Below are 12,543 nucleotides of genomic sequence, written 5' to 3'. Positions count from 1 at the left end.
TTGAATCTGATGAAGAAACTACTGTTTGTAGGCAATACATATTGTGATAACAATAATGAAGGTAGAGGGTCTCCCAGTTAAATCAGAACGTGTTAACTGGCTCAGTGCAAATTAAAGGATAATTTTGGAATCTCTCTGCTCCCATACCAGATATTTGATCTTGGAATATTAATGAAAATTTTCTATTCTAAATTATGTATAATGAGATCAAGATATTATTTTATTATATATGTCTTAGCAATTGCATTTATTTTAGAGGTTTTTTAGTATTTATTTTAGTGTGTGGGGTTGTATTTGGACCAAATTCTGAGACTACATTGTTAACCCTTTTAAAAGAAAACCTACAGGTGAATGTCACATTTTCATATTTGGATGAGACTTTTCCCCCCTGCTGAATCTGGGGATATAAATAATCATCAGGGTGCCTACAGATGCAATATTAATAAAAATTATAGATTACATTGAGCTAGAGCGGGGTTAGAGTGATTTATGCACTTGTCCCCTGCTTTCTTTCCTGAATTACCAGCATTCATTTGTATGCACAGAGGGTGAATGAAAGGATTCAAAGATTCTTTTGGAATAACATGTAAAAATGTTCTATATGTGTAATCTTTTTTTGTAATGTTTCATTTTTCAAGGATTATTTTTTTAACTCCAGAAAATTAAAAGAATTTATTTACTTGATTTCAGTTCAGTTCATTTGCTATTTTTTTCGGTTTCATATGATATTGCAACTGAATTTTTGATCACTTGCTGTACAATTTTTATTGGATGTTTCTTCCCAGGCAATAGTTAATTGTTCCAGTACAGATAATTCTATTCTATACAATACCAGTTTATTATCATTATTGATACTTCAAATTCCTCCAATTTTGGGTGGATATAGAGTTCTATTTTGCAGCACCCCCATGGGTCATATGATCACAATCCAGGTCTTGGCAACTAGACTGCTTTTCTGTCTGTCTCAATGTCCTGTGGGCACCTGATCACTATTTATTACCTTCCCTACCAGTTTTTGGGAAACATGAATAAAATAATTTCTCAGAGACATCCACATGGCTACTTTGGGGACAGACTATTGAGCTAAAATATAAAATGTTTACCAACATGGTTGCTTCTTTGTTTTCACAGTTGTGTTTATCTTATTTTTGTTGATTTACTCTCCCCATCCCCCGTTTGCTCTAGGATAATTAATCCTGCTGTTTCTATATGAAAGACAAAATGATAAAAATTGAAAGAATTATTAAATGAATTAAAATAATCATTAATAATGCCAGTCAAATTATTGTAAGATACATTGTAAGAGCCATGGCAGCCCATTGGTTAGAATGCAGTACTGTAGGTTAACTCACTGCTTATTACATAAATTCGATTCTCACTGGCTCAAGGTTGACTCAGCCTTCCATCCTTCCGAGGTCGGTAAAATGAGGACCCAGATTGGGGCAATATGCTGACTCTAAACCACTTAGATAGGGCTGTAAAGCACTGTGAAGCAATATATAAGTTTAAGTGCTGTATCTATCTATCTATCTATCTATCTATCTATCTATCTATCTATCTATCATAAATCATCTGGTGAGAAAACAAATTATCAAGAACACTCGGTTAATAATTAATGGGGGAGTATACTAGATTTCTAATTGCCTAACAGTAATTGTAATTGCAACAAATTTCATAACCTTTCTCTCCAGAAATATCTTCATATTTAGTTATCTGTCAAATAAGTGAATAATCTTCCCCAATCTTCCATATCTGTGGATTAAAAAAGGCATTGATAACTCAGCTTGTTATATCATATAAAAGGAGTATCATATGAAGTTATTTGAAAGTTTCTGAATCTTATATTACCTGGATAAAATTGCAGAGGAACACTGTGAAATTTTCCTTTTAACAGAGAAGCTAGTAACAGGGAAGCTAGTATCCTGGGTGAAATAAAAGTCTCTTCTATGGATTTGGAAAAGGATGTTTGCTATGTATTTAGGATGAGACAGCAGTCTTCCATACATGCTGTTGTGAACAAAGAATATTTTTTGACTAAACCACACTGAATGTCAGTATTAAGTGTCCATTGTTTCAAATTCAACCCGACATGGATTATATTTTAATCTGTATTTCTCTCTTTTCATTCTATCATCTCATTCTTTATCTTTTTAGCTAATTGTTCATTTTATTAAAGGACAAGTTATTATAAACAATTAATTTGCTATGGATTGACAGCTAGATTTTTTTAAATTACTACCACCTACAGTCAAATTGCTGTCTCATTCTATTTTTTTTTTAAAAAAACACATATACCACTTAGGTATGCAATTTTCCACTTTTAGAGCATACTTCTGATTGAAATAAATCAAAGTATTGTCATCTTCCTTTGAGAAAAATATTTTGAATGAAATAAAATTACTATTGTTACGGTAAGACACTTAACTGATTTTCTGTTTACCGTCTCTTCGCGCATCTGTTTTGTCCTAAGATTTTGCTTTTTCATTCACATAATATTTGTACAATTTGGCAATATCAACCTAGTGTTGAGAAGTTCTGTCAAAAATAAACTAGGATATCTTGTCTTTTTGGAGTTTGAAATGTTCACACTGCCAAGCTGATTCTAGATTGCTTAAAGATGTTGGCACAAGATAATCCTCACACTTTAATACATTTCCTCTTTTTAAAAGATGTTGATGAATTAAGTGAAGACATGAAAGAAGGTCTCCGGCACCTTGCTAAGACTCTGCAGCTGTATTTGAAGGTGGAAATCCAAGATGTTTCTCAGCTTTTGCCGGCCTTAGATATTTTTCAGATCTTTGCAAAAGTAAGTGTTAAAAGAGATTTCTGAAAACTCTGAAAATATGTAGTCACTATTCATATTTTTTGTGCTTTCATGTTCTTTGAAAGAGCTATTTTAAACCATAATACACTGCCAGATATCGGGTCTGAGTGAACAGTAAATTTATATACCACTTCAGCAATTACAGATTCCCCTCTCAAGGTCCGTTTTTTTCCCCATTAGAAATAATCAGCATATTTTTTTTTTAAAAAAGAACTATGACAAATTACACAATGCTAATATTGAAAAACAACACAATGTTTTAAAATTACAAACGTTTATGCTTCTGAAAACATGGCTTATCCATTCCTTTTTGTTTGAAATTGGTATCTCTATTGAAAAAATAATGTATCACAATGTATATGCTTACTCACTCTGATGTATGCCTTGAACTAGACTTATTTGTTACCCAGCATTAGAAATTTAATTATTTTTTTCATCCTGATATAAATGTCAGGGGAGGTTAATAATGTTCTGTTGCATTTATTATCACTTACTATTTGCTTAAGATAACTGAAAGGGTGACTACATGGGACAATTTTGTAATTTCCTAGAACAAAATATTACAGCTATAATCCACTGTAAAGTGACTTTACTTTGTGTTTTACTTTTTACCATTTTCTGCAAATCTAGTGGCTAATTTGCATGGTTTGTGGATCCATCATGATCCACATGAGAGGCTTGTAAATTCAACTGACTCAATTTCAGATTTCTTTTCACTGGTTTGTAACCATCTAATTTCTTCACCTAGTATACTTGCATTTGCAAATGGTTATGTAGTTTTAAATAATTCGTTGATTTTTTTCCCCCGATAATGAATGAATGTGTTTGAGTTTGGCTAAAACATAGTGCTTTATAGGATAAATGTTATCTGCTATTTTAATTATTGCTTTTTGTGGGATAAACATTAATTTTAAAAATTGTTCCAAATCAGTGTCCTTGGTTTTGCTATAAAAATAAATAGGAAAATCTCAGAATAAGAGTATTCTTTAAAAAATAAAATAAAATTAGTGTCTGAATTAAAGCCATTAAATATGCCTTCCTCTGTGACAAATACAATATTACTACACTAATTGTATAGTATGAAGGACATAAAATTGTCATAATCTATAAACTTTATATTTAGTTCTTTGGATAGATTTTGTATATATATATTTTGTATTATTACAATTTTTATTTATTATTTTATTATTTTGTAATAATGAATTTTATATTATTATATATCAGCTTTGAATAATTAATGGTAATTAATTAAGATGTCTATTAATCTCATATGCATGAATCTCTGCAATGAACAGTTAAAATAATATAAAAACATAGTAAAAAGTAACCAAAATAAAAAATAACAAAAATAATGTAAAATAATGTGAACTTTCCTTTAACACAACTATGACCAAGAAATGCGCCCACCATCATTACATCTGATATAGTTATATTTAGAAATATACTGTTATTGTAGTCATTTACTTTGTTGCTAATAATAACTGTCTGCTTGGAAGCTTTAGATTCAATATTATGGTACAATTTCCTACCATTCATTAGCAATTTATTAACTTTTTAATATACGAAAAGAAAATTATTTGCAAATAATCTTCTGTTAGAGAAAGGATTCTGAAATATTTTCGATGGCTTTAAATTATACTGAATGGAAAGCAGATGTGGCCAAAAATATTAGTACCTCCATTTTTCCCCAAAGAATCCCAATTTGTTGAAATAAATTGAAACTGGCCCAAATAATTCTTGGTAGAAAAGTATTGGCTGCGTCTATAAGTTATCACAGAATAAAACAAAACTATTGTAAAAAATAATAATCAGGTGTTCTGTGTTCTTTTCTGTGCATTTCCTAGGCACGGGATACGTATTCTACATTTGAATGCCATTCTTTCATTTATGAACAGTTTTTAGTAATTTGTATAGTAAACCATACAGGTCAGTTACAGGCTATTTGATGTAGGTGCTTCAGGAATGAGAATAAATCTATAGCAAGATGAAAGAGAAAAATAAGCAGCCCTATACAAAGGTTACTAATTCCTGACATATTTTAGAAAAGTATCTATCAAATAGAGATTACAATGAATCTACTTTAACCTCCCCCTTTTCTTTTATCCTTAATAACACTCAGTGTTATTATTATAAATATGCTTAGTTTTGCTGCTATACCAAGAAGGTCATTGGAAGCTTGGAATGAAGCATACAAAAATGAAAGTCACAAAACAGACTTTTATTCATGATAACATGATAATTAATAATACCCTGAAAGAGATACTATCTATCTCCTGTGGAATTTAGTATTGCTGGTTGTTTGTAACAATCAATTATGATTACACAAATTTTTCTTTAAATACATGGTAAGCATCAGAAAAGCTAGTTAGAAAATTCCAAAATAATTTGTTACTGTAAGCATTGAAAAATATCAATAAAATGAAAGTTCAATTAAGGAAAGCTCATTGATTTTTAACTGTAATATGGTTATAATTTCAAAGGAATGGTGCAAAAGAAAGTAAGCATTTTTAAACTAAGAACATTATATAAAGTTCAGTTGAGGAGAGAAACCAATTCATTCCATGCTCACTTCTTAGAATATAGTGGTTCATAAATATATTTTACATTTTAATTTCACTATGGGGATTTAACAAAATTGCTTTGTGTGTACTGTAAGTGTGGTATTACTACTCTTCAAGAATAAAAGTAATTTAAAATAATAAAAGTGAAACACTAGATATTGGTTCTATTTCTCACAGCATGTACCTACATGCAGAAAATCCAGGATCTTTAGCATTTCCTAGTAAAATTGCAAAAGATGTCTGACTGAAATCCTGTCCCCCTGCCATATAGACATATGTACATGCTTACATCTCAAAGGTTCTCAATTTGTTTTTCCATCTTCACTAAACATTTTATCAAGGTAAATTCCTTTATTTTATTTTTTTAGTTTATCACTGGGTAACTTGAAATTGGAAGACTGTCGCGCAGCAGTCCCAAAGTTTTTGACAACAGAGACCAGTTTCATGGAAGACAATTTTTCCATAGACTGAGGAGGATAGTTTTGGTTTTGCTCACTCATCCACCGCACATCTCCAGTTGTGTGGCCCATTTCCTAGCAGGCCTATGGGTTGGGAACCCCGCTGCGGCATATATATAGCTTTTATAATTGTATATAATTTGCATTGGCTATTAGGAGGCAATATATGACCAGATTCATTCTTATTGAAACTTGTTAAATATACATGGCCTGATATTATTCTGTGGGCTTCAGTCATATTCTGAAATTGAACTCATGAATTATTGTGTTTTAATTAGATAAAGCTCATGAATGGTGTAATGTAAGCTTAAAAAGAGGTAGAGTGTATACCATTTTGATAACATCTCTTATCATTTGGAATTGTTCACTCAGCTATCTCTGTCACATATTAACTACCCTTTTCTTGATACATGAATTGGACTATCCATGCTCCTATTTAACATAATAACATTTTAAAAAATTCCTAATTAAACCTGTATCTTCACTTCCATGCATGTATTTATCAACTCCAGAAGATCACTTTCTTCAGGTCAATTTTAGTTTATATTATTATGTGGAAATTAAAATCTTTAATTTAGAGACTACTTTGAATGTCAACATAATGCTGCTCTCATCCCACCCATTCAGAAGTACAGTACATGATGTGTGTTGGCACAGTTAAATTATAAAGCCATAAGTATAAGAAATATGGAGGATGCAGTAATCCCATTATGCTTGTATATGTTTTTTTTTTTATAAGATCACTAGGTATGCTTATCTTCAAATGAGAAGTAAATTTTGTTCTGATGTGGGACAGTAACATTAATCTTGGGGCTATTTTTTATTATGTGTATCTAGATCTCCCCACATCCTCCAGTGATTTACAGCTGGAGGTACGGGTGTGCTTGTGTGTGGAAATCAGGATTTTCATGGTGTTGAAATTAACCTTTTTGGTACTATAATTAATCTTAGCTACTGTTATTCATTATAACATATAATACAAACAAATGAATCACTAAGTTGGAATAAATTGCAATTTAATTAAAAGTTCTGAAATTGCACTTTGAAACTTTCATGTACTCAAGACATAGCTGAACTATATGAATCTTCAAGATTATAAAGTAAACTGTCTTCAGAATGCAGAGGAGAATTGATTTATTTGTGCAGCATAAAAGAGGATAGATTGCCTTAGTCATGAAGATAAGGGTTCTTTGTGTATATGAGAAATAAGAAAGTTCTTTGTCTAAATGAGAAATACAAGATCTTTTTTAAACCTTAGAGGCCATCTTTTCATAGCATTCCATGTTGTCTTTGAGACAGAATGACTTTGATCACTTTATATAAGGTTGATCAACATTGACAACTTTAAGACTTGTGGATTCTAACTACCAAAATTCCCCAGCCAGCACCCCAGCCAGGAAGAGTGCTGACACTATTGATTTGCCTGGACATATGTGCTCTGTAGTATATTGTGTAACCCTCAGAAGCTTCTCTTTACCATTCTTCCAAATTCAATGACTATACTATGTACTTCTAGTTTTATATTTAACGATAAGGCTTTCAGGGATTGTGATATTCTTTTAATTTTTAAAAATGTTTTGTAATTCACTTTTATATCATAGATCCCCAACCATGAAAATATGAGCTCAGGTCAGAAGCAGTCTCCCAGTGAAGCCCAATGAAAGGTTCCCCACATCTGGTTTAGTAGCTTCTTAACAGGGGTGAAATGCTCCTGGTTTGGACCAGATCAAGTGATCCGGTAGCGATTGTGGCAGATGGTTTGGAGAACCGCAAGCGATGGGGGCACAAGGCTCCACCCACCCGCCCGGGTGTCATTACTTCCTGCTTTTAAAAGGTAAAAAAAAGGCTCTGAAGATTGCGCGCCACAGTGATTGTCAGAGCCTTTTTTTTACCTTTTAAAAGCATTTTTTTACAACCTATTTGTGCGAATAGGTTGTAAAAAAATGCTTTTAAAAGGTAAAAAAAGGCTCTGGCTGTCGCGAGGCACAGCTGTGTTTGTCAGAGCCTCACCAAGCCATGCCCACAGAACCAGTAGTAACAAATTTTACATTTCACCACTGCTTCTTAATACTATCTATAGTGGTAAGAGAGGAAGCTGTTTTATGGAGGCTTTATGCCTGTGAGAATATGTTATCATCTGAACTCTGCAAGGCCTATTTGGAAAGATTTTGGCTATGGAAAGAAAACAGAGAAGATTGAAAATGGCAATTTTGTGAGTGGGTACTCAAATGTCATAATCGTGAGTTGGTACTCAAGTGCCCAGATCACAGACACATGATCATGGGGTTGTGCAACTTCAAGATTTTATCTGTTATTTATTATTTTATTCTAGAATTTTTAATTGGATATTCACTGAATGTTTTTATTTGTTCTGGTCTCTGGTCTATGATTGTAATAAACTGAACTGAACAGTTTTTAAAGGCCTTGCCTATTTCATACTTCTATTGTTGACAGCACTAGTACTTAGGAATAGGAATCTGTAGAAGCAAATATGCATTATTAAATAGTAGCTTACAAATTCCAGTTTCAATATGAATCAGTCATAAAAGATTGCAATCAGTTCTATTTTATATAGTACCTCATAATGTCCACAATATTCATAAATGGTTTATCTTTATTTAAAATGTCAACTAGGACTAATTAATAAAAGATGCAATCAGGTTTCCATTTAGCAACAGTTTAAAATGACTTAATTGTTTTGAGCCTCTCTTTTTCACCATTATTCAGAGCAGATAGGGTTTTTTTTATGATTTGCAGGAGTGAGCTGTAAAGACTTGGCTTACACTTTTTTAATCAGGCTTAGGAAAATAGATGGGTATTTGCATACAAAGAATTCTCTATTCAGAATTGTATCCAAAGCCTGCTTCTCAGTAACTGAATTATGCTATAAGAAGCATCTTTTGTTTCTCATTTGCAGGGCAAACCTAACTTCCTTTTTTGCTTCTGCTGCTTAAATTGACATTGTTTTAGTAACAAAAAAACAAAAAAAAAAGGAAATGGAATTTTACAAATAGTAAAGAGATGCACACCTTCTATAAAAGTTTAATTCTCATCCCATTAATGAATTCAGTTCATATGTAATGCTTTTCCATAGAAGTCATAATAACCTATTTCGGTCTTCTAATTTGGTGCCATTGGCCCTGTTATCTGCAGCTGATAATAACATTCTAAAACATCTGCTAAATTGGGAAATTGTAGTGGTTATGCCACTATGGATAAACAGAACTTTATTTTCTTATTAATTTCCATCAGCCCCAACCCAGTGGTCATACTACTTTTAGTTCTATGTTATATATATTTGAAAAAGGTCTTTGCAGTGTGAGCAAGAAGCTATATGCACCTCCTTGAAGTGGCTTTAAGGTTTAAAAGTGTCATCTAGCTTCTTTGAGAAATGCTTTAATCAAAGCAAAGAAACTGAAAAACATGTACAGGTGAAAACAATCTGAAATACTTCCTGAAGCAGCTGTCTAAATCTTGTGAATGACTTTGTGGCTTTAATTATTTACCACTTCCATAATTATAATCAGCATGGCATAGTTTGTTAAGAAGTTGGAATTTGACCAGTGATTCAGGTTCAAATTGGCTGTCACCCATTGAAACCCTGGTTACATATTTTGCCATCCTGAGAGTTTGTCTATACAGCTGCATGATCTGTAAATTGATGGAACACAGACAATAGTGTGTTGGCTATAAAATGGTCTTTAGATTAGAAATTGTAGCTTTCACAGAATAATGATAAAACTGGCCTATGATTACCCTAGTGATACTGTACATTGGTCCAAATGTGCACAAACTGGCCAGAACTATTATTGTTAGCAGGGAGTGCTATGTGTGACATAATGTAAGCACCATTGTCTACATTTTTGTGTTTGCTAAAAGGCATTATCTGAAAGACTTAATTGACTCAAGGCAAAATGAGTAATGGAAATTAATATTCACAGTGGTGAAGCCTTTTGAATTTTTAATATTTCTGCCTAAATATGACCTAAACTATGATCTGTTCTACAACCAAGTCCTAAAATTAGATAAGGATAAATAGTTTTGGGTCATTTTCCTCATTGAATACATTAATAAGTATAATGTTTTTGACTCCCTTGTTTAACTGGGTTCTCTTTATCTAATTTTAGAATTTATGTAGAGATGAACATTATAAATATTCTCAAGTACTTCTGGGCTCACAGTTACGACAGTTGGGCCTTTTCTTATTTTGAATCCTTTGCTCTGTTTCCTTTATATTCTAGATGTTTGCTGATATTAACTTAACCTAAAATTCATAAATTTAAATGTCAGCATTCTACATGGTTTTTAATTTTTGGCAAATTTCAGAATGAGCTTGAGTAACTGTTTCATTTTCTCTCCTTTGCTTCAATGGCAACTATGAACAATGAACTCAACACTTCCTCCAAGTTTTAATTTGTAATATTTGATTTCATATTAAAGATTAGAATTGTATCTTTTTAAAGGCACTGATGATATTACATAGTTGGGCAAGCTAACAACCAAGCTTGAACAAACCTTGTGTCAGGGTTCCAAGTAACACCCCCAACGAAATAAATCTCCGAGGCTTGAGTTTCCTCAAAGTGCTTCCAGGCCTGACATCTTGAGCTACATATATTCCTCTTCCATTGGAAGAAAATATTTCTTTCATTAATGTATATGCCTTAAATGTGTGGTTTGTTTTGGATGTTTTGTACAAAGAAAATGAAGAACAAAATTAGTATCTTCATGAAGCAGCTGAATTAAAATAAGCATACATCATTTCTACAGAATAAAATCGTTTTGCTTTGTAAGAAAAAGTTTCATTTACCATTGCAGAGTGTTTCCTAACTACTACCCAGATGGGCTGGACAGCACATCTATAATCTAGAGCACAAATATGTAATAAAACATCAGGTTTCACAGAAAAATAATTCCCAGATAGGGATCACCATTCCATAATAAGGTTTTTTCTGCAAGTTTTTAAATTGAACCTATGTCAATGTAAATATTCTAATAACAAATAAGAAATGGCTGGTTTGAAAAAGATCACATTTTAATTAAAATTAATAGAACAAAAAACTTGTTCTATGGTACAAGGCACATGAAATGAATTGTTAGCATCTATGTTATTATTCACTCAATAATGCTGTAGGCAAGGTTTTAAATTATTTAATTAGCATTGCCATTACTGTAGTGTTACTAATTAATTTTTTCACCATAATCTTGGAGTATAATAATAACCTCTGAGTTATTAATGTTTTGCACAACAATTAAGCTGGTAATATAAAATATGACTGAGAATTGAAAAATAGAAATCAGTCCTTTTTAGATTCTCAGTGTCCATAGGACAACATGAAAGAATCTGATGAAATATAGAACCCTATAGATTTTCTGGTTTATTTTGTTTGTGACTCAAATCCTGCATTCAATATCCATATCCTATTAAAATGATTAATGCTCCAACTTTATATGAACTGTAGAAATGTTTAATATGGAATGCCAAGAAAGATATGGAGGGTAGCTCTCCTCCCACCAATCTTTACATTATATGAAAGCCCTCCAAACAAGATCCAATAGCGAGTGTGACTTTAAAACCTAGCAGTTGAATGACCTACTATATATATAGTACAGGGTGGGCAAATGTGGCCCTTTTACAACCTGTGGACTTCAACTACCAGAATTCCTGAGACAGCCAAGCTGTCTCAGGAATTCTGGGAGTTGAAGTCCACAGGTTGTAAAAGGGCCACATTTGCCCACCCCTGATATAGTATATGCCTTGCAGCATTAGCCCTAGGGTTTTTTAAAGATTTTAATAGATTCAAGTCTCAACCAAAAGCTCTTTATTCTTTTCATGCCTCTTTGAGGTTGCCCTGCTATTGTTCAAAATGTTGGGAAATCAGAAACAACATAATGTTCTTCGATGCTACACAGTCTTGTTCATTTCACTTTTTCTGTAATTCTGGAATTTCTCATGATCCCCACATTTTTATTTTGTCTATAGGACATGGATGGGCTAGGTTGGTGTAGTGTTTAAGGCACCAGACTACAATGAGGAGACCATGAGTTTTAATCCTGCCTTAAGCACACAGGCAGCTTGTTACTTTGGGCCAGTCACTCTCTCTTAGCCCTAGGAAAGAGGCAACAACAAACTGCTTTCAAGATCCTGCCAAGAAAACTGCAAATATTAGTTCAGGCATAGGAGTCAACACTGACAGGAAAGAAGGAAGGAAGGGAGGGAAGGGAAGGGAAGGGAAGGGAGGGAAGGAAGAATAGAATTAAAGTCCTTATAGACTCATCTAATATTCTGCCAAGAACTTTATTCCTTAATTATATTACTGCATTTAAAATACTACTGTCACATGTTGTTACTGGAGAATCTTTACCAAAATCTATGCTAGCAACTTACCAGATTCAAATAGCACTTTGTACTCATTACTGTAGTATAGCTAGAGTTGGTTACATTTTCCACCTTGGGCAATGTATTGAGAAATGTATCATGGAAGATAGTTGGATGGATGGATTTTAAATTATATACTGGTATTAATTGCTTTCTTGTATTACACATTATATCAAATTGACTTTTGAAATACTGAGGAAGATTTAGAGAATATATCATTAAACAAATTGTTTTTCTCTTTAAATAGAAACAGAATAGTTATAGGATATTCTTGACCGTTTTAACAAGTGGCAAGAGTAGAATTGTCTTGGATTTAGAAGCTAA

General features: G+C 32.5%; 1 protein-coding gene across 3 annotated transcripts in view; it reads left to right on the top strand.

The window, feature by feature from the left end:
* The window catches only part of SMYD3 (SET and MYND domain containing 3), a 294,583-nt gene that overhangs the window by 40,264 nt on the left and 241,776 nt on the right, over window positions 1-12,543 (top strand). For all 3 annotated transcript variants that reach the window (XM_034428210.3, XM_034428209.3, XM_087883014.1), the window contains exon 5: window positions 2,670-2,806. In XM_034428210.3, coding sequence (XP_034284101.3) covers window positions 2,670-2,806 — 137 coding nt within the window. The remainder of the gene's footprint in view (window positions 1-2,669; window positions 2,807-12,543) is intronic.

Source organism: Pantherophis guttatus, chromosome 1 (genome assembly GCF_059756535.1).
Source record: "Pantherophis guttatus breed Tessera chromosome 1, ASM5975653v1, whole genome shotgun sequence".
NCBI classification, from domain to species: domain Eukaryota; kingdom Metazoa; phylum Chordata; class Lepidosauria; order Squamata; family Colubridae; genus Pantherophis; species Pantherophis guttatus.
This window is presented reverse-complemented; position numbering and strand designations above follow the sequence as displayed.